We start from the raw sequence: 20,741 nt of genomic DNA, 5'->3' as shown, positions 1-20,741 counted from the left end.
TTTAAAGTTCTGAATCAATGAAAACCCCTGAGTAAGGAATTGATGCTTCTTATCTACATCCTTATTTGCTTATCAGAGAACGTAGGTGAATCAGTTCTAGTGGCCTGATGTCTCTGAGCCTCTGGCATATCAGTGCCTGTGTCACCTTCTAGGATTTAGTTTGTAATACATCATATTGATTAATATTAATCAGTAGAGTGTGAGATCCCTATGGGCTATAATGGGGTCTGACTCACTTTTTATCCTTGGTGCCTGTTAGTCTGTCAGTCCGTAGTCTAGGTCAATGGTTGCTCAAACTGGCTGGTTTTTAGCATCTTCTGGAAGGCTTTTAAAACGAGGTAACAAGACAGGCTTTTATGCCTTATGCCTGGATTTTCAGATGCAGTAGGTCTAGGTTGGGGCTCAGGAATCATAATTTTAGGACAATTTTAAGGTGATTCTGATGACCATGTTTGAGAATCAGCATTCAGCACTGACTTGAAACTGTGTGTGTGTGTGTGTGTGTGTGTGTGTGAGGGGGGGGGATGGGGTTGGGTGGCGGGATCTTAAGTGCCTATCTGCTTGCCTTTCTTCCTTCTGCCCATTAAGTGCCAGATGTGGTCTCTGATCTGACTTCTCGCTGTAGTGGGCAAACATGACAGCGTGTAACCTCCAGCCTTCAGTGCCCAGGCCCCATGGCCCGTACTCAGTAGGTGATCATTAATTACTTTACTGATGACTGTGAGAAACATTTTCTCAGTGTGCATAACCTACATGGTGCAGCCCATCCGCTTAGCAGGCACAGAAGTGAGGCTCTCTGGCGTGTACCTCTTCTGAGACCCTTTTGTGCACCTTAGTCATGCGGACAATCCTACACGCTTCCTTGTTTCACTATGGGGAACTTCAAAATTTCTTGGATGATGGGTTGCCGTTCAGCAGTGCTTTTGCAGATGGGGAAACAGAGACTTCGAAAAAGTAACTGGTACAGGATCTCCACACTGGTATGTGGTGGAGCTGGGGTTTGAACTCACGTCAACAGAATGGATTTGACTCCTAATTAGTGCCTGACTCATAAAACCAAAGTTAATGTCTTCATATAACACAGAGAATTAATAATATAATAATAATATTACCTTAACCCTGGTCCTGTGCTGACAAAAATTATTACCCAAGGCAACTTTTCTAAAACGTTGTTTTTTGTTTCATCAAGCCGTTTGTAGAAAAGATGAAAAAAATGCGGCATTTGTTCAGTCTTTTCCTTTCCCTCCCAAACACACACAATCTTTATTATATCACCTCTAAATTATGATTTTAATTTAATATACACAAGAAAACCTTACAAATATAAGCAGGCTCAAAAGACTAGTCACAGGTACCTCAAATATATCAGCCCAAAGACACCAAGTAAAATTATTTATAATACATCAGTCATTCTATGTTTCTCATAAACCTTGAAAACCAAAACAGGTCGTAGTTTCTCATTTTTAATACGCTTTCCTCCGTTGAATTATGTAAAACTTCCAAAGATATGAACATCTCTATATACAAAGAAGTGGTGTGGCAGTAGGTGTGACCTTACACACTTTTCACTGAAAACAAATTACGAACAATTTGCTCTGAACCTATTCTTCAATTCTGGAAGGAAGGGAATCTGAAAGATAAAGAAACCTAACTTCCATGACCAAACTATTTTTCATTTGAAAAAAGCATAAAAATCTGAGTTGAGCTAAGCTGCTTGGAAAGTAGAAGGAATAACTCTGCTGTCCCTAAGCTTTGTTAGTTAGGAAGCAGGTAGGAATTGCCAACCCCAGGAAGAAGTCTAATGTAGTGTCCCATACACCGTCCAGTTAGAGCAGCTCCTCAACGGGATTTAAACTGGTCCATCTCCCTAGAAGACAGAAAAATTAATTATGAAATTATTCTTTTTTTGTGTTTTTGGTTTTTTTGTTTGTTTTTTTTTTTTTTTTGCTTTCTTCTCTCCCCTTCCCCATCCCCATCACCCCCCTTCTTGATTACTCCTGCCTCATATTGGTTACCGGTTGAACATTTTCAATACCTTTTTGACTATTTCAGAGCTTTCATCTGTCATTTACCTGTGTTTAGCTTACAGGAGTTGAGGCTTCATTTTATTTTGCATAATTTATTATTATTTGTTTAAAGATTTTTGTGTATTTATTTGAGAGAGAGGAAGAGAGAGCAACCACAAGCAGGGGAGAGGGAGAAGCAGGTTCCCCACTGAGCAAGGAGCCCGATGTACGACTCCATCCCAGGAACCCTGAGATCATGACCTCAGCTGAAGGCAGATGCTGAAGCCACTGAGCCACCCAGGTGCCCCATATCATTTATTATAAAAAAAAAAAAACAACTATTTGATAAGAAGCACAGAGAGCTCAAGTGGTGTATGCAAAGTCACTGACTGGTAAGTAGAGGAGTCAGGATCTGAGCCCAGGGAGGCTGAACCCGGACACTGTGCTCCTTTCCTTAAAGCTGCACCAATGTTTATATCTTAGCAAATAACAATCAGTACAATGTGCTGAGCCTTCTAATTGTTGATATGCATACATATTTATCACCCCATGTTAGACCCTCAGCAACCTTAGGAAATAGGTTTAATAACCACATTTTGCAGACAAAGAAACAGTTGCGTGCAACTGACTTTGCCAAGACTGCGCAGCTGGCATTCAACCCAGGTCTCATAGTTTGTATTTAAGGCACGTTTCCATCTATTACCTCATGTAAGGACTGTGCCAGGCTCAGGAATCTCTCAATAAATACTTTCTGCTTGAATGCAATGGATCTGCACACTCTGTAAAAGGTCTGCAAGAGGCAGACGTGGTAACTACGACTGGAGAAGTGAGGAAGCTTGCTGGGGCCACTCAGCTAGGAGGCTGTGGAACTGGGCTGCGAGCCCGAGTCCCCCCACCGGGTCCCCCCACCCCCACTGGGGCGGGGGGATGCTGACCAGCTGTATGAGGGGCAAGCTGCCAGCAAGAAAGGAATTCTCAGCAGACCGATTGTTAAAAAAATGCAGCTCTCGTGTGCACTGAAGTATCTGGTAGTGAAGCTTCCTGATTGTGTCTGCACATTACCTTCCAGTGATTCAGAAAGAGGGAGCGAGCAAATATGAACAGTTTGTGGATCTAGGTGAAAATATATAGGTGTTCCTTGTACCGTTCCTTTAATTTTATGTAGATTTGAAGTTTCCTAAATAAAAAGTTGGAGAAGGAAGAAAGAAAGGGAAGGAGGGAGGAAGAAGAAAAGGAAGGAAGGAAGGAAGGACGGACTCAGGAAGTATATTCACCCTCTGATTCTCTAGTTTGCATGTGTGTATTGAAGACTGTGGAGTCCTAACTTTTGACTATCAAATGATTTATTTATTAAAATTGCTGAAATACAGTATCTGTATAGATGACACTCACTGAAAAGAGTCTACGTACTGGCATCTATGGGTATGTTTTAAAATTTATAGATAATCCTTCTAGTCAAAGGGCAGCTATATTTCTACTATATCCTGCAATGAAAATTTGTTTCCTAATCAAATATATGATTCTCTTCTGCATAAGCAGAAAAAGAAATAATGGAAGTGTTTGAAATGAGCTGATTTAGCAAGCATGAATTCATTTTGGACGAATTACAAGATTTAGATGCTCAATATTCTTAACCGCTATCATAAAAATAATTTTGATGGATTGCTGACCCGTGGTTTTCTCTTCTTCTCATTTGTGTTTAAGGACCAAAACATTAAAACACAACACGATAGAACTGAAAACTTATAGCATAAGGTGGCTTGGTTAAGTGTCCGACTCTTGGTTTTTAGCTCAGGGCATGACCTCAGGGTCATGAGATGGAGCCCCAAGCCAGGCTTCCGTGCTCAGGTGGGAGTCTGCTTGAGGTTCTCTCTCCCTCTGCACCCCTACCCCCCTCACTCTCTTTCTAAAATAAATAAATACATCTTTGGGGGGAAAATTTATAGAACAAAAAATCCAATAGTCAATAAAACTTATTTGTAATAGATGCATTTTATAATTGATTTGGGGGACCTTTTTGTTTATATTTTGTATATTTTAAAATTCATGATTTTTAAACTTTTTTGAATAATATAAGCTAGAAGGAAAGAAAAAAGTCAAAGTCTCCTTACTGATCATTTAGCATTTGAGTTGGATTTCCTTTAGGTCTTTTTTTTTTAATTCATAGTATTTGTTTTTTCTTATATACATTCTTATTTATTCTGTCTACTTCTTTTGTATCTTGCCTTTTTGATTTTTATCTTTTTATAAGATTTTATTTTTAAGTAATTTCTATACCCGAAGTGGGTCTTGAACCTACAACCCAGAGATCAAGCATCACATGTTCTTCCAAATGAGCCACGCAGGCACCCCTATGACTTACCTTGCTCTTTTTAAGTAACACTATCTCATAAGCATTTTCAGTATTATTACAGTTTTAAACATTTTTTTAAAAGATTTTATTTACTTGTTTGAGAGAGAGAGACAGAGAGACAGAGAGCACAAGCAGGGAGAGCAGCAGAGGGAGAGGGAGAAGCAGGCTCGACCCCAGGACCCTGGATCATGATTTTAGCCAAAGGCAGATGATTAACTGACCAGGTTACACCCAGGTGTTCTCAGTTTTAAAAATAATTTTAAGGTAAGAAGAATAAAAATAATAACAAAGTAACCCTGAATGGATATAGAAGAAACTAGGTAGAGACTGGGGCAGCTGGGTGGATAGCTGTCCTGGGCAGGACACAGGCTTCCCATTGAACTCTCCTGTATATTTCTCACATAGTTTTTGACCTGTCTACATATAATGCTTGTTAGAAATTCAGAGAAAAAGGGATCCCTGGGTGGCTCAGCGGTTGAGTGCCTGCCTTTGGCCCAGGGCATGATCCTGGAGTCCTGGGATCGAGTCCTGCATTGGGCTCCCTGCGTGGGGCCTGCTTCTGTCTCTGCCTCTTTCTCTGTGTTTCTATGAATAAATAAACAAAATGCTTTAAAAAAATCAGAGAAAAGGATTAGAATCATTTAAAATTGGGACATGATGTCATATTAAGTAGATAGACCACAATTCATATTTATTTGCATAGTTCTTCCTTATGGAATTCTCAAGTTCTGTTTAATTTTTTCCTCATACAACAGTTTGTGTTTTTAACTATTTCCATGTGTGTTTGAACAATTGCCCAATCTGGTCTGGTCACTAGTTGAAATAATCATCCTGTCTTAGTGTCCATAGGTATATTTTTGTTTTTTTGTACTACTGATAATTTACAATCATGTTTGGAGACTAAATCCTCAGTAATTTCCTTTTATGCCCTCCTCTTCCCCCCATTTAAGAACCATTTCTCTCTTCTGTATCAGAGATCTCGTCAAAATATAGGCTTTGCATTGGTATGTTCCATTCTTTTCCAGGGAGAAGGCCATGCTCTGACATATGTTCCACATATTTCTTGGCAACTATTTATTTATTTACTTATGAATTTATTTGTTTATTTGAGAGAAAAAGAGAGCAGAGAGAGAGAGAGAGAGAGAGAGAGCACAGGAGTGGGGGGAGGGCAGAGGCAGAAGGAGAGGGAGAAGCAGACTCCCCACTGAGCAGGGAGCCCACAGGGCTTGGTCCCAGGACCCTGAGGCAGGTGCTTAACTTACTGAGCAGGTGCTTAACTGCCTGAGGCAGGTGCTTAACTGCCTGAGGCAGGTGCTTAACTTACTGAGCCACCCAGGCACCCAATTCTTGGCAACTTTAACCCACTGTCTAGATCTATTAGGGAATAATGAGAACATTTGGGGCGGGACCATGACGTGTTATTGTGGTCAATCCGTGCATATGACAAATGCCCAATTCCTGGGGATCTTCATATAAATAGTAACAAACATTATTGTAAACTCCTACAAGTATTTGGAGCCCTCTGCTTCCAGGACTGTGGTCCTATGGGTGTCAGACTGAAAAGTCTGTCAACCTCACCTCACCCTGTGCACCTCATGTACGTCAACGTGCACGGACAGCAGAACCAGGTTCTTGGCCACACGATGTCACGGTTCCCCTGAGCCCATGGAGAGGGCTCCCTGGCCTCTCCGGCTGGGTTTCTGCAGCTGCCACCCTGTCCACCCTCTGCAGCGGCGCTGGTGGCCTGCCCTAGCCTCCTGCACGGTGAGAAGAAGGCACCAGGACCTCAACTTACCCCACAGCAGCCGCAGCATTGACAGTCTCCACACAGGGTCCCCAGGAGGCCATTGACCACCTGGATGACACAGAGAAGCATCTGGATCGCTCCTACGACCAGCAGGATGGAGAAGAGGGTCAGATTCCAGGGCACCACATCCTCAGGCTTGAGGCACTTGCTCCATAAGGCCTCATCATTGAGGTAATCCCTGGGGCGGGGGGGGGGCATGGAGGAAGAAGGAGACATTGGTAGACTGTGTGCAGTACCCCGGGCTAGAGAGACACCACCATCATTTTTCTTTTGCCATACTGTCCCTCCCAAATATAAGCTCCACAGGAAAAATATCCCATAATAACAATTTTAAAAACAACACCTAACTTTTTTATTAAGTCTATACTATGTACCAGCCAGACCCTGTTCTCGACACTGTACACGTACCCACTTTCTTTTTTTTCTTTCTCAGAGTGACCTTATGGTTCGTTTCTTCCATATCACAAATAAGGACATAGGGGCACAGAGAGGTTAAGCAACTTGCCCCTAGGCCACATAGCTACTAAGTGACAGAGTGATTTTTTATTTTTTACTTTTGACGAGTGATTTTTGTGAGCTGGCCAAAAGGATAGGTAAATCCAGTATCTATCATGGGGCCAGGAAAAGGAAGGCACCCCAGGAATAGACTCTCACCAGTGTTCCCGGTCATTATCGTCCCCACTGGGAGGGACCACTTGGACTTTTAACAAACTTTCAAGTCTAGTGGCCATCTGAAGCCATGTAAAGTATAATCATGTCCCATGGCTAAAGAGAAGAGCTTAGTTGTTTAAGGCCTAATTCTAGCCAAATTGTGAATCTGTTAACAGACAGAAGGATTTAATGGCTTCCTTCAAAATCCTTTATCCCTTCCTTTAAAAAGGAAAAAATAATCTGCTGCCTAAATACACAGTTTGTAAAACTTTGAAAGAGGAGAAACCGCACTATATTCATAAGATATATACATTAGGGGTTCACTACAATATAAAAGGCGTTGCGTCTTGAAGGAGAACTGTGAAGTATATTAAGACACAAACAAGGGTAAAGTAGGTCAATGTGGATTATTATAATTTCTTCTCACATTCTTAGAGCTACAAATCGGTGTCTCCCTCTTCCTTTATGTACCCTCTATCGTTTTCGGGGGCTTAGTGGGAAACTCCACCTGGCTACTAAAATAACATCTACCTTATTGTTTCCAGATCTTTTTGATGACTCCCGTTTCTGACAAATTCTCCAGTGCATCAGTACTCGTTTTTAAATACGCTCTGTATTAAGATTTTCAAAAGTCTTTGGAATGATGGAAGATACCCTGGAGTTTAGTGGAACAGAAGGAACAAAGGAAAGAAGGAGCATGTTGCTCTTGATTTAAAAAGAAAACATTGCATTGTTTGTAGCATTGATTCACTTTTCCGTAATCGCACAGTTTCAATAGCTGCTCATCAGCCGTGTGACTTGCGTGCTTATCTGTAAAGTGGGAATGACATCAAATCGTAGGGTTGCTGTGACAGTTACATGAATTAATACTGGTTCAGTGCTTGGAGCAGTGTGTAGCATGTAGTAAGTGCTCAATAAACACTAGCACTTTTATTATTGTGCTTGACCTGAGCAGTGTGGTCTAAAGGAAAGAGCCTGGTATTGCGGATTCAGTTGGGCCTGGCTTTGAGTGCAAGCGTTCCTCTCACTAGCTGTGCATTCCTCCTACAAGTCTTAGCATCAGCTCATCATTTATAAAATGGGCTGAGAACAACCTCACAATTGTGAAGCCTCGTGAAGGTAACACACCTTCTGTATTGGATGCAACTTCCCTTTTTTTTTTTAATTACTCGATTGTTTTTGAAAACTCATCTCTCTGGTCTGCATTTTTCTACGCGGTCCTTGCTGTCTTTGCAACTTTTAAACTTGATCATAGAACGTCACAAAGGCACAATATTTTCCGGGCACGTTTTATAAAAGAAAAGATTCTGAGATGAAGTCATTGGCCAGCCCGGGTCCTTTCGCTCGGCGACAGTCTCTGCAGAGATGGGACGACAGCGGCCCCTGGTGGCGAGGTTGGAAAAGCGCTCTCGGGGCTCTTGGAAGCCAGGGTGCCTTGGAGTTTGGGTACCTTGGAGACATCCTCTCAGTCCCACTCCTGCTGCTGCTTCACCGCTCACGAACCACCACGAATACCCATTCCAGACCCTTCTACTCTCCTCCCAGACTCAGGCCCGAGACTCTGGGATGCTGGCAATGATTGCTGTGTGCGACTCTCCAACCCCAGGGGAGGGGGGACCCTAATGTTTCACCGCCCCAAGAGCTAATCCTGCTTCCACCTTCTGTGAAGCAAGGAGAGTGGAGGCAAGTTTAAAGCCACCCAACTGGAGTTTGCAAGCATCTCGATATTGGGAAAGACATTTCCACCTGACCTGCTGCCATCCTATCCACACCTGGATGGAAAGCCATGGATCTCCTGAAACTCCCTTGCAAGCAACCAAGGCAGCCGAGGCAAGGAAAGGGGGGGCCTCAATGCTCTGCCTGGCTCACTCAGGGGCCGTGTCCTCCAGAACGGACTCCCTGCTGTCCCCTCCCTGCTCTCAGCTGGCTTTGGTGGTCCTCCTGTGGCTCTCAGCACCCTCTGTTTCCTCTGGAGCAGAGCCCCTAGGACCCTGAGCTGTCATTGTCTGTCCATTTGCCTGTCTTCTTTTCATGACTGCACACACCAGCCCAGCCCAGCCTCCCAAGTCTGTCCCCAGTTCTAGCACTGGGCGTGTCAGTCACTACCAGCAGCTGTGGTGTCCTGGTCCCGGCTGTGCACTGGGCCCTGGCCTACCTGCTGCACATCCTCTTTCCCAATCCTGCAAGGAGAGGCTATCTTATTGGAACGATGCTTGGCATGGAATAGCCTCACGGAACAATCACGGAAAAAACGGACACACACACAGATTAAGAGCTTGAGGCTAGTAAATGGAAGTGCCCGGATTTAATCTTGGGTCTGCCTGACTCCACAGCCAATATTCTTAATCATTACACAAATCTCGTCTGTTTGAGCGATGATATCCCTTTGGTAGATTTGAAATATGGTTTATTGATGAGATGTGATTTACACAATATAGTTACAATTGCATGCCAGTTAAGGTTCACCCGTAGCACGGTAAAGAGAATGTTCTCTTTGAACCTTCACCGGGCTGGTTGAAAAAGAGGAATTAAAGCACAAAATCATAATAAAAGCGGAACATTTCCGAACGTTCTAATGCATAATGATGAATTCCGTTCACAGTAATGAGTTATAAAAATGAATCCTATGGCGGAATGGTTAGCAAACAGCATGTGGCAGTAGTTGTGCCAAGTGCTTTCTGTACCTCGGGTCTTTCATTCTTCCCTGGAGCTATGAGGCAGAGCTTGCTGTCACCCCCACTGGACAGAGGAAGAGCCCAGAGGTTAATGCATCGTCGAAGATCACACCACTGGGACGTAGCAGAGGTGTGACCGGACTCCGACTGGTCCCTAAGGCCCATCAGGCCAAGAGCAAAGCTTCTTAACCTCCCTGAGTGTTTCCTGCTTCGGGAAAGCTGGAAAGCGAGGGTGCAATCCCGTGTCACTCTGTCACTGTGGCTTTCAGCTCTAGGGAATGTGTTCAAGAGCAGCTGATGGTAATCCTTGAGGCCCAAGTGCAGATGGTCTACACTGAAGTCCAGAAGGAACACTGGTCATACCTGACTTCTGTGTTTCGGTGTGAGGGAGCTCGCAGGGCTGCGGCCCGACTCGGAAGGACTGTGCTTGACCCTGTCCCTGGTCCCCCCCGCCCTCCACTGCTAACCGTCCTTGGCCGGCCTCTGGCTCTCCCTCCTGTAGCGCCCCGTGCCCTGTGCAAGCTGCTTCCCTTTCAGCAGCTCAGGGTCAAGGTAGAGGTAGCCAATTGTTTCAGAAAGGAAGACCTTGGATGGGAGGAGGTCCCACATCAAAGGAAGCCAAGAGGGTGTATCCCGAAATATCCTAGTTTTCTTTTTCCTTCTAGAATGCTTCGTTAGTATGACTCTCATGGCAGAAAAAGTTAACTGTCTTTGCTCTTTTACTATGATTGCCAGCCAACATTTCCAAGGGACAGATGACAGGCTACATTCTATGGCATTGAGGAGTCCTGAATTTTGTGTCCCCAGGTGGACATCTCAGAGTCCACCTTAATGACCTTTGCCCTGTCTCCTCACACCTAATCCTGATGATTTCATCTCAGAGGGGCTCTGAAATCTGTGTCCTTTATTTTCGAGTCCCAGTTCCACTGCCTCGCAGCTGTTCATAATCTCATCTGGATCACTACTCCAACCTCCTACTTTTCTCTCTTGGTTCCTGAGCACTCGTTCATCCTCCACATCACTGCCATCACGATCATCCTAGAGATCCTAAGTGCTGGTGACATGTCCTGCTCGAGGTCCTCTACTGGTCCCTGAAATCCCAAAGTTCTGGCCTGCCTGTCAATCACACCCCCGCGTGGTGTCCCCTTCTCTTCCTCTTGGCCACATTTAACTTGCGCTTCTGGCTCATGGTGATGGAACATTCTCTGAGCATGCTGGCCCTTCCCATGGTTGTCTTAGGACCTGCTCTCCTCTCTGCCTAAAATGTGCCTTCTCCTCCCTCTCTGGAAGGCACACCTGTGCCTCCAAACCAGCCGTGTCAGCTCCTTAGAGAGGTTTCCCTTCTCCATTTCATCCCTTTCTGCCTTGTGAGGGTCTGGCCCGTGTTGTCACCCTAACCGGCCCTGTGCTCACTGGGGCAGGGGCATATCTATCCTCTGCTCCATGTCTGGCCCAGGCTTCAGCACAAAGTGGGGTACCAGCCAAGTGTTTGTTTGCTTTTAAAATTTCCCTTTTACTAATTACTAGCTATGGAGCCCTGGGCAAATTAACCTTTTTGAAGTTCATTTTTTCAACTCCAGGGGTAAGAATTTGTCTCAGATTTATTAGCGAGATTAAGTAAGAGAATGCATGCAAAACCACTTGGCCTCTAAACATTAAGAAGGGGAAGGAGGAGGGGGAAGAGAAGGAGGAGAAGAGGGGAAAGGGGGAAAGGAAGTAAAGCAATATGCATCTACTTATTCTCCACTAAATCCTACTCCGCCCTACCTACTCACAAATAATAATAAATCCCTCCCCACCCCCCTAAACCATAAATCCCTCCCTAACCCTCCCTAAAGAAATAAGAAAAGAAAGAAAGAAAGAAAGAAGTAGCAGTGGCTTCCACTGCCGTTTGGTGACAAGGAAAGAGCGACAACTGTCCTGAGTCCTTTCACTGGAGCTCATACATGCCAGTGATTCATCGCTGCTCCTCACTGGTAACTGTGCACGTGCGTTAGGTCTGCAGCTATCACCACAACTGCTGCAATGCTCATGTTCTGGAATCCCCTGGATAAGAAGAGTCCATGGAGGCAGAGGCCCCTAAGCTATGCTAGATGGAATCTATAACCTATACAAAAAGTGGATAATGCAAATCAATATCACTTGTGTTCTAGAAAAGAGATGGTGACTTGGACTCAAAAAGATTGGATTTGGGGCGCCTGGATGGCTCAGTGGTTGAGCGTCTGCCTTCGGCTCAGGTCATGATCCCAGGGTCCTAGACTGAGTCCCACATCGGGCTCCCTGCACGGAGCCTGCTTCTCTCCCTGCCTGTGTCTCTGCCTCTCCCTCTCTGTCTCTCACGAATATATAAATTAAAAATATTAAAAAAAAAAAAAAAAAAGATTGGCTGTGAGCTTCAGTCCTCAAGAGACAGCATTTCTCTGCGAAAGCAGCCTGTCCCTTCTGGGCCTCAGCTATCCTCCTCTAGAGGAGAGGTGATCTCACAAGCTTTTTGTAGGGATCAAAGGAAACATGTGGGCGAAAGCCCTTTGTGAACCAAAAAACACCAAATGACAGAGGTTCAATTATTGTAAGAAATTCAAGATGAGCCCCTGCAGTCCGAGGGAAGGCTTGGAGCTGGTGTGGGCGACTAGGTCATAAAGGAATGTGATTTCTTGCCTCACAAGAGAGGACACAGGATGTAGGAGACAATGGAATGCTGAGGAAAGCCTGCCAGGTGGCAAAGAGGATGCTCCACCTAGAGCCCCTCCTCCTGAGAGCCCTTCCTGTGCCAGTCGGGGCACATGTCATGCCTTGTACAGACAGAGGGCTTGCACCTTCTGTGGGATTAAATTCCAAAGTCAGAGCACGAGGGAAAAAAAAAAAAAAAAAAACTACAACCAGGAATAGTCAAAGTCTCTCTTAAATATCCTACAAATCACCTGGAAAGTGTAGCATCCATGGTTTTGCAATGACCCCGACACAGCGAGATTTAATCATATTTTAGTTTAAAGCCACTATGCAGGTATTGTGGTTTGAATACCTCTCTCCTCTCGGGTAATTATCAGAGCCCAGCCACGAACAGAGGAGGGGGGAGAGTGCCGAAATGTTCCTGCTTGCCTGCAAAGTTGACTGTCTTCTGTTTTTATTCGTAGACCTCTCTAATCTGCTAGCAGGTGATGAACGGGTTCGTTGTTGGGAGAAGACAGGATAACATACATGAAAGCATCCATCGCTGAGTGACGTGCATGAAAACTCGCTTCATCAGAAGGACAGAGCACTTTGGAGGGTAGGTTCCTGTCCTTCCCCCACACTGGCATTTCCTGTACTGGCCCACAGAGCAGCTGTCACTCTCCTGACCTTGGGCATCCGTCCCATTCCATCCCAAGCAGGGAGCGGCCGTGCCAGGGGAGGGCGTTAGGCCTCACGCCATTGTGCTGTCTTGGGGTGGTACTGGAGGGCCTGGGTTGTGTTTCCTTTTCTCCCTCCTTTGTTTTGGACATAGACCTGTTCTAATTAATTTTAAGGTCATCATTCAAGGACCAATAAGCAGAAAAGCACGTTTAATCCTGCACTGATGCTGTTGACGGAAATAATAGGAGAAGAGGCCTTGAAGGGAGACAATCTGGAGTTTCATAAACATGGCCCTGGGAGGGAGAGCGAGAGCGTGAGCCACTGGGGAAGAACCTCCAGAAACGGGTCTGGTGTCTGATGTCTATGCTCATGTAGGCCAACCCCACGGCAGTTGGACATTTCCAACAGTCCTCTGCAAGAAAAGGGGGCTTTCCGCAATATAATCAATACCTCTGGGACTCCCTGCATGTGATGAGGATAGGAGAGGCCTGTGCTCCTGTTTAACTCCAGGTGAGGGATGAGATCTTACCTGAAACCCTTGTGACCTGTATCATCGCAGAGCCAGCGCCCTCCACCTCCCCATCTAAAGTCTGCTCTTGAGTTTCTTTAGACTCTACAGATTTCTTTAGGCATGGACCCTTCCTTCACATGTAGGAAGGCCCTACAACTGCGTTTCATGACCCCCCTAGGCATGTCTGTCACCCTGCCAGGCAGGGATGGACAAAACAGAAATGGGCCCAGGCCTCCTGGAAGTCACAGGCTGGCGCAGCACTGCCTCACAGACTGTGACGGAAATGTCCTATATCTGTGAGTGTCAGTGCAGTTGCTACTAGACACACGTAGCTACTGGTACTCGAAATCTGGCTAACGTGATTGAAGAATTTTTAACTTTATTTCATTTAAATGAATTTAAGTTTGAACAGGTACATATGGCCACTGGCTACCGCACTGGACAGTGCAGTCTATGGGCAGAGGGAGGTGTAATGTAGAAAGACTAGAAGACAAAGTCAGAAGACACGAGTTTGAGCCCCGCCTCTGTCCTCAACTAGCTGTGTGACTTTGAGCCAGCCGAACTTAGTAAGCCTGCCTTGGCAGGGAGTAACTACCTCTTGGGGTTGCTGTGGGGATTCAATTATAAATTTGTAGGGGAAAAAGTTCTTTATCAGCTTACAAAGTTCTATGAAAATATGAAATGTTATTTCAATGAGTTCTATCAACATTAACTCTCATGAAGAATCTACAATATCTCCAACGTCATTTTCCATAAATTTGTGCCTTAAAAGATTGTTTAGTCATAGAGCATTTGGGGAATTAGTGAAAACCTTTGAGCCCTGTTAGTGAGTAGTCATTCTCATTTTCTATTAAAAGATTTTCCATGGAAGCCACCACTTTCTGTTTCCTAATATTATTAGTTGCCTCATGTTGTGGCTCATAAATGTTTGGGTGTCAGTAATGACACTGCAAATCTCCTTCTCTCAGGCCAGCTGAGGCACCCTGTCTTGTTATTTCCCCTGGTGTCTGTCAAGAGAGCACTTAGAGGTGAGCTCTTGGGCAACTTCACACCACCCACGTGTCCAGCTCTTCTCCCTCGGAGGAGCAACGTGCCTGAGACTCGTCAAACGACAAGGTGACAGGACCTGGGCAGGCTGCCCTCGTGGGGACACATGGGCATTGCAGGGTGTACCTTACCCGTCATGGAAGGGGTAGCCCCACGTGCTATTGTCCATGAGACACTTAGGACCCCTGTTGATTGAGATGGCCGAGATGACAAATGAGTATCCAGCACCCAAGAATCCAATCACAGCAAATATTGTGGAGGTGAACATCTGAAAGAGAAGGAGACAGGCAGGTTCCTAAGGTGTTCTCGAAGTTACCCCCTGCACCCCTGACCAGCTGTTGTCGGGCGTGGGGACTCCAGGGAAGTTACGGGGTCAGAGCCAATCTTCTCAAGTAGGTGGGGCCTGTGGGCTCTCCCAGGATGAACTTTGGTATCTTGTGACCCCTTCTTCTCCCCCGTCCCCATAGCTTTTTGTACCTATTCACTGATGACTGAAGTGCGAGTTGTCGGTTGATCCCTCTGAGTCATGGTTTTTCACCTTGTGAAGAATAGAATCTCTTCCTAATTTCCCCTCTTCTCAGAGCTAATATGAAAGGCCAAGCTATTACTGCATCAAAGGATCTTAGAATTGGAAGTGATCTTAAAAATTTTCTGGTCTAGTCACCTCATTTAAACTAAGCCATGGGCGGGGGCAGGGGTGGGGGTGGGGATTCTATTTGGCCAGCAGGCTCTGCTCATGAGAAAGAACAGAGGTCCCAGAAATCTTCTCCTGGCTCCAGTTCCATGTCTCAAGGTCAGAAAGATGAAGCCCAACTTCTCTTCCACGTGGCAGCAGCCTTTAAAATAGCTGAAGATCTTTTATATTCACATAAACATATTTTATATGTTACATCTCTCCACCTTTTCTACCCTCTGAAAGTTTTCTCTTCTTGGGGTTAAACAAACCCCTAAATTCAAGTTCTTTTAAATGTTTTCATATGACAGGGATTAACTAGTAGAAGACATAGATGGCACTAGCATCTTTCTTTTTGTGATTATAAAAGTAAAAGAATTATAGAATGCGAAAGGCAGGAAAAATCCTAAAGCCCATCCAGGCTAACCACCTCCTACGGATGAAAACAATCAGGCCCAGAAATGCAATGTCCATTCTCTACAGGCGTTAGAGGATAGCATGGCAACGTTAAGGCTTTTGGAAACAGAGGTGGGAAATGATCACCAGTATTACTTTGGTCACATGAAGGTGTAGTGCAAAGCATATGAGTTTCAAAGTCGGGAGGCCCAGGATCCAATCACAGCTTTGCAGCTTTTCTCTGTGTGATGACTCTGCATAAGGGTCGGGTGCTCAGAATCGATACGATGGACGTGATAAAGCCTGCCTAAAAGGTCTGTTGTGAAAATCAGATGAGGTAACCTAAGTTAAATGTCACTTACTTCCCCTCTTCCTCTTCTGTGTATTGCTAACAATCTTACCGCAGAATATATTTGGGCAGGGGGTGAGGCGGGGGTGGGTTTGAGGGTGGAGAGGATCCGAGAGTGCCTGGATAATTGGAATCTGTGGGGTTCCATTTTAGCTTGTATTTGTTTCCATGTTATGTATTTATATATTCTTGTCACAACTTTGCAAGCTCAGTCTTGAGCCTTGTTTGACTTCCTATGTCACACTGACCGTCCTCTCCTTCATCATCTCTTACCCTCAACACTCTGGACTGTATAAACTTCTGTCTCAGTGCAGTGCTCGGAACACAGCCATGTATTGCTTTTTATGTCTATCTTCCCCAACCAGGGCATAAGCTCCTTGCAGTCATGGACAATGAGTTATTTGAAGATAGTTAGGACATTGTTCTATCCCTATTACCATCTGCCTAGTTTTTCTTCTTCCAACTTCTTCAGAGGCACTGGGTAACTACTTGTTGGATGTTTTCAAAGGCAATGGTTTCACATTACTCATTATTTAAATTTTTCCCCTCAATTTTTGTGTCTAGTTCCATTCTCACCATTAGGAACATTTGTGAATTCAATCTAGGTCAGAAAGAAATGAAAACATTGGTCAATTCATCATGTTAGAACAGGCAATATCTTTTCCAAAGAACGTCTAGTCTGGACGCCTGGGTGGCTCAGCGGTTGAGCGTTTGCCTTCAGTTCAGGGCATGATCCCAGGGTCCTGGGATCGAGTCCCACATCGGGTCTCCTTGCGTGGAGCCTGATTCTCCCTCTGACTGTGTCTCTGCCTCTCTTTCTCTCTGTCTGTCATGAATAAATAAATAATATCTTTTAAAAAAGGGGTATCTAGTTGAATAATTTTGGAGATTGCTGGGTTATATCAAGTTAAATAGGTTTCGCTCCTGTTTTACTTCTAAAAAGTCTTTGTGACATGCTAAAGTCTGTGAGCCTTCAAGAAGGGTATTCTGGAATATGCACAAAATTATTAGCTCTCATATCATCCTTGAAAAGTAAGGGAATTGCCTTGGAGTTGATTCCTTATTTTATCTAACAGGCAATAGGGCACTTCCTCAAACACTTTATTTTGAACAACTGAGTCCTGTAGAAACAACCCAACTAATGTTAGCCGACAGACTTGTTGAAACAAAGTTTTCTGAACACAGATATATTAATTATTCTAGGAAGGTTGACCTCATAATTTCTAGCTCTGAATGTTATAGTTAACAAATCCTTGAAAGGGCATTCTGAATGAGCATACCTAGTGTTTACAATTGTGAGGATCATTATAACTGCAAGAGATGTGTTCAAATATTGCCTTTGTCTTTTGTGAATTGATATTTGTGACTGAGTGAAATTTCCACTGACAGCATCATACATGCATACAAAAACGTTGCATCCAGACTCAATGGAAGAGAAGAGAAGATGTACTATGGAAAAGAATTATCTTTCTTAAATCCCCCTCAAGCTGGCTGTCGTTCCAAAGAATGCAGAGGTAAATGTCAGAGCCCGGGCTTCTGACCTCAGAAAATGCTTATTGAGATTAAATATTTTCATCTAGAAAACTTCTGATGGCTCAAAATGTGTCTTTAGTTGTAGCAGAGACATTGATGTCAAAAAAGCACGAATATATTTAAAAATAAATGAGTAAGGGAAAAGTCTTACTTCAAAATCAGTGTATCAAAATTTTATAGAATGTGATTAAAATATGTATTTCATTCAAAGTTTGTATATTAATGTCAGTCGAAGAGGTTTTTTTTTTTTGAAACTTCTTTATGGGAAAATAAATAGTTTTATATTCAGTTTTGCTTATATTTGGGTATATATGGTGACTTGCAGAGTTTTCCAATCTCATTGGAATATATAACTTTTCCATGAGTTCTTGCAAGAACACACCTTGAGAAATGCTGCTCTAATTCTTAGAGACAGTTTGTCTGCCTGGCTCTTGTCTCTGAGCTACCTCCATGCTCCAATCAAACTGCTGTTCGGTTAGGCACAGCTGATACAACTCTACGATGGCCAGAATGTTCCAGTCCAGCAACTGAAAGCTTACACTCAGGGCAGTTTCTTCTAACGTTACCTCTTGTCCTTTCAGAGTGAGACTCTGAATGGTCTGGAAACACTTGTTAACATGAAGTCCTTTGCAATATTGAGTTGTCTCAATGTAAAAATGGATTCTATAACATCTTAAAACTGGGTTAAAAGTCTTCAAAAGTCAGAATTTCCACTATATCAGTATTTAAATATTCTTATAATTAATTTTAATAAATAAGCTCTCAAAAATCATCTGATGTAATTATCTCACTTTTTAGCTAATAAAAATATCTCCCTTCAATGAGAACCCTAGATGCCTTATCTCATTTTATCCTCTCAACAAACCGGTGAGGTGAGTATTATTATTTACAATTTCTAGACAGAAAGCAGACTACTAGTAATTAAGATAATTGCTCTAAATTAAATAGTACAGAGGTAAAATTGGGATCAATCCATGGTCACTTGCTCCCAAACCCCATGCTCTGAACTTGTAGCTTTCTCAAGTCACACATCTAGAAAGTGGCTGAGCTAGATTAAGAACGGGGATCTCCTCCCTCCCAGCCCAGTATCCTGTACCCTTTACACTCTCTCTTTCTCCCTTCCCCTCACCCCCATCCCACCCCCACATACCCAGAATACACTGCTACTAGCACAAGAAACTCTGTCATTTGCAAGTTTCCCTGTGCATGGCATTGGTTCTCTCACAGAAATAAAACTATATATATATATATATATATATATATATATATATATATATATATATATATATATAAATGGCTTTTTGTTTACTTGACATTCTGATTTTGAGTCCCAGTTATTAGTCAGGAATCATTACCCTAGGGGTGCCTGGGTAGCTCAGTCAGTTAATCGTATGCCTTCCTCTCAGGTCACCATCCAGTGGTCCCCAGAGTTGGGCTCCCTGCTCAGTGGAGAGTCTGCTTCTCCTTTTCCCTCTGCCCCTCCCTGTGCTCCTTCTCTCTCTCTCTTAAATAAATAAAGTCTTAAAACTTAAAAAAGGAATCATTACACTACTAAGAATACAAGAGTATCTAAAATTGCTGTAATGAAAAAGAAGATACATTTCCAGGAAAGCAGTTTGGAAGGCTGAAGAGACCCATGTTCTCACTCTCAGCGTCACTGAGGCCCCACCTCTCTGGCCTCAGCTTCCAGTAAATAGACGAAAGAAGGCAGTTCTAGAAGGTCCTCTCAGCTAAAACAACCCAGGATTTCAACATCTGCTGACCAGTAGTAAGAGGAGAAATCTGACTCATGCTATTCCTGCTGTGTAAGCTGAATAAAGGATTTTAGATATTACTCCTGGAATATTTTCACAGGCAGATATTTAAAGATACAGAAAGTGAGTACAAATGCACACATTCTTCGTGTTAGGCAAGTCTGAGTAAACGAAAATCCAAGTTAACATAAGGTATCAATGAGATAATATTCACTTTAGGAGGAGTCCCCATCGTAAGGACCTCCAGACCAGAACAGTCCAACGGAGTGTGTGTGTTTTTTTTCCCCAATGGAGTTTTAAGGAGAGCCATATATGTAATTTAACACTTTCTAGTAACTACCATTTAAAAAGTTAAAACAAATCAAACAAAACCCCCCCAAAAAAACAGGAACAGTGAGATTAATTTTAATATATTTTCTTTAACTCAACATATTCAAAAATTATTATATCAATATATAATCAATATAAAGATTACTAATGAGATGTCTTACATTTTTGTATTAATTCTTTGAAATCTGGTGTATATTCTATACTCATGATACACCTTAATTTAGGTTAGCCACATTTCACTGCTCAGTAGCCACATGTGAACTGTGGCTATACTATACTGGACAGCACAGTCTAGACTATTTGAAAAACTGATTTTTGGTAGTAAAAGTTTAAAAAAATGCATGGATATAGTCTGCATTGAATTTATGATTATGGTTACTCTCAAGGAGGAGGGAATTACAGAAGAGAGGAACACAGTGACTCAATTGAATCAAGAATGTTTTATTTCTTTATAAAACTATCTGAAGGAAACACGGCATCAGGTTACAATTCAGAAAGCTTACAGGTAGGGTGTTCTGATTGGTTTTCAGTTTTGAAATGTTAGAATAAATAAAATAAACAACCCACACTGATTTTCCATAACTTTTCCAGAACGGATGAACCACATGAAGCAAGGTATACTTTATATCACTTTGCTTTAAGTAATTTCACATTCAGAAGTCTTAAAAAATTATCAAATTCACTACTCAGAGATATCACCAGTCTTAAAACACTACGGAATAACTTTATCATGGGTTTCATGATAAAAAGATGTTTCAGGTTAAAAGTAAAGTTATTGAGCCTCTGAAACTAATGATATACTATATGTTAATTGAAGAAAAGGGGTAAAGTTATTGAGATTAAGTTGAATATTTGAGGGTAGACACTCTAAATCGGTGTTATTTAAAGTGAACAGGCAAAAGGCCTGGAAAATTTCTGGAAGGAGACACAAAATTGGGAACAGAGGTAACCTCTGGAGAGGAGTTGCCAGACTTTACAGCCAGAAAAGTGAGGCTTCCTTTGTCTTTCCAATGGTGATGTTCCCCAGTCTAGATGAATAAACAGTAAAGAGTAACCACTGTGTCGTGGTTAAGGGCGCAGGTTATAAGCAGATTGATCTGGGTCTGAGTCTTGGTTCCTTCCTCAAGACCTTGGCAAGTTAACCTTTCTAAGACCTCTGTTTCCTCTTCTGTAAAACAAGCCTCCAAAATAAGTACCTGCTCCGGGAGATCATAGCAGCCTAATCAATAGTAAAAAGGGAATAAAAAATACGCATCTCTACAAGATCAGATAACCCCTGGGGGGGGGGGGGTAGGCACCCATTAGATAATGCTTAGTACTTCA

The 20,741-nt window shown here is 43.2% G+C and overlaps 1 protein-coding gene and 1 long non-coding RNA gene across 3 annotated transcripts in view; one reads left to right on the top strand and one right to left on the bottom strand.

Annotated features, from left to right (window-relative positions):
* Positions 1-1,278: 1,278 nt before the first annotated feature.
* Positions 1,279-20,741, bottom strand: part of TM4SF4 (transmembrane 4 L six family member 4) — a 25,154-nt gene continuing 5,691 nt past the window's right edge. Inside the window, exons 3-5 of the mRNA XM_038571188.1 lie at positions 14,515-14,651; positions 6,155-6,344; positions 1,279-1,867 (exon numbers count right to left, since the gene is read on the bottom strand). Of these exons, the coding sequence (XP_038427116.1) occupies positions 1,850-1,867; positions 6,155-6,344; positions 14,515-14,651 (345 nt within the window). The 3' untranslated portion in view covers positions 1,279-1,849. The remainder of the gene's footprint in view (positions 1,868-6,154; positions 6,345-14,514; positions 14,652-20,741) is intronic.
* The window catches only part of LOC111091986, a 22,739-nt gene continuing 13,666 nt past the window's right edge, over positions 11,669-20,741 (top strand). The window contains exons 1-2 of one of the 2 annotated variants that reach the window (XR_005377183.1): positions 11,669-12,528; positions 12,627-12,760. This is a non-coding gene — a long non-coding RNA (uncharacterized LOC111091986). The remainder of the gene's footprint in view (positions 12,529-12,626; positions 12,761-20,741) is intronic. The other variant, XR_005377182.1, reaches the window with a different exon arrangement.

The sequence above is a fragment of the Canis lupus genome, chromosome 23, assembly GCF_011100685.1.
Source record: "Canis lupus familiaris isolate Mischka breed German Shepherd chromosome 23, alternate assembly UU_Cfam_GSD_1.0, whole genome shotgun sequence".
NCBI classification, from domain to species: Eukaryota; Metazoa; Chordata; class Mammalia; order Carnivora; family Canidae; genus Canis; species Canis lupus.
The sequence above is the reverse complement of the archived record's forward strand: the minus strand, read 5'-3'. Positions and strand labels throughout refer to the sequence as shown.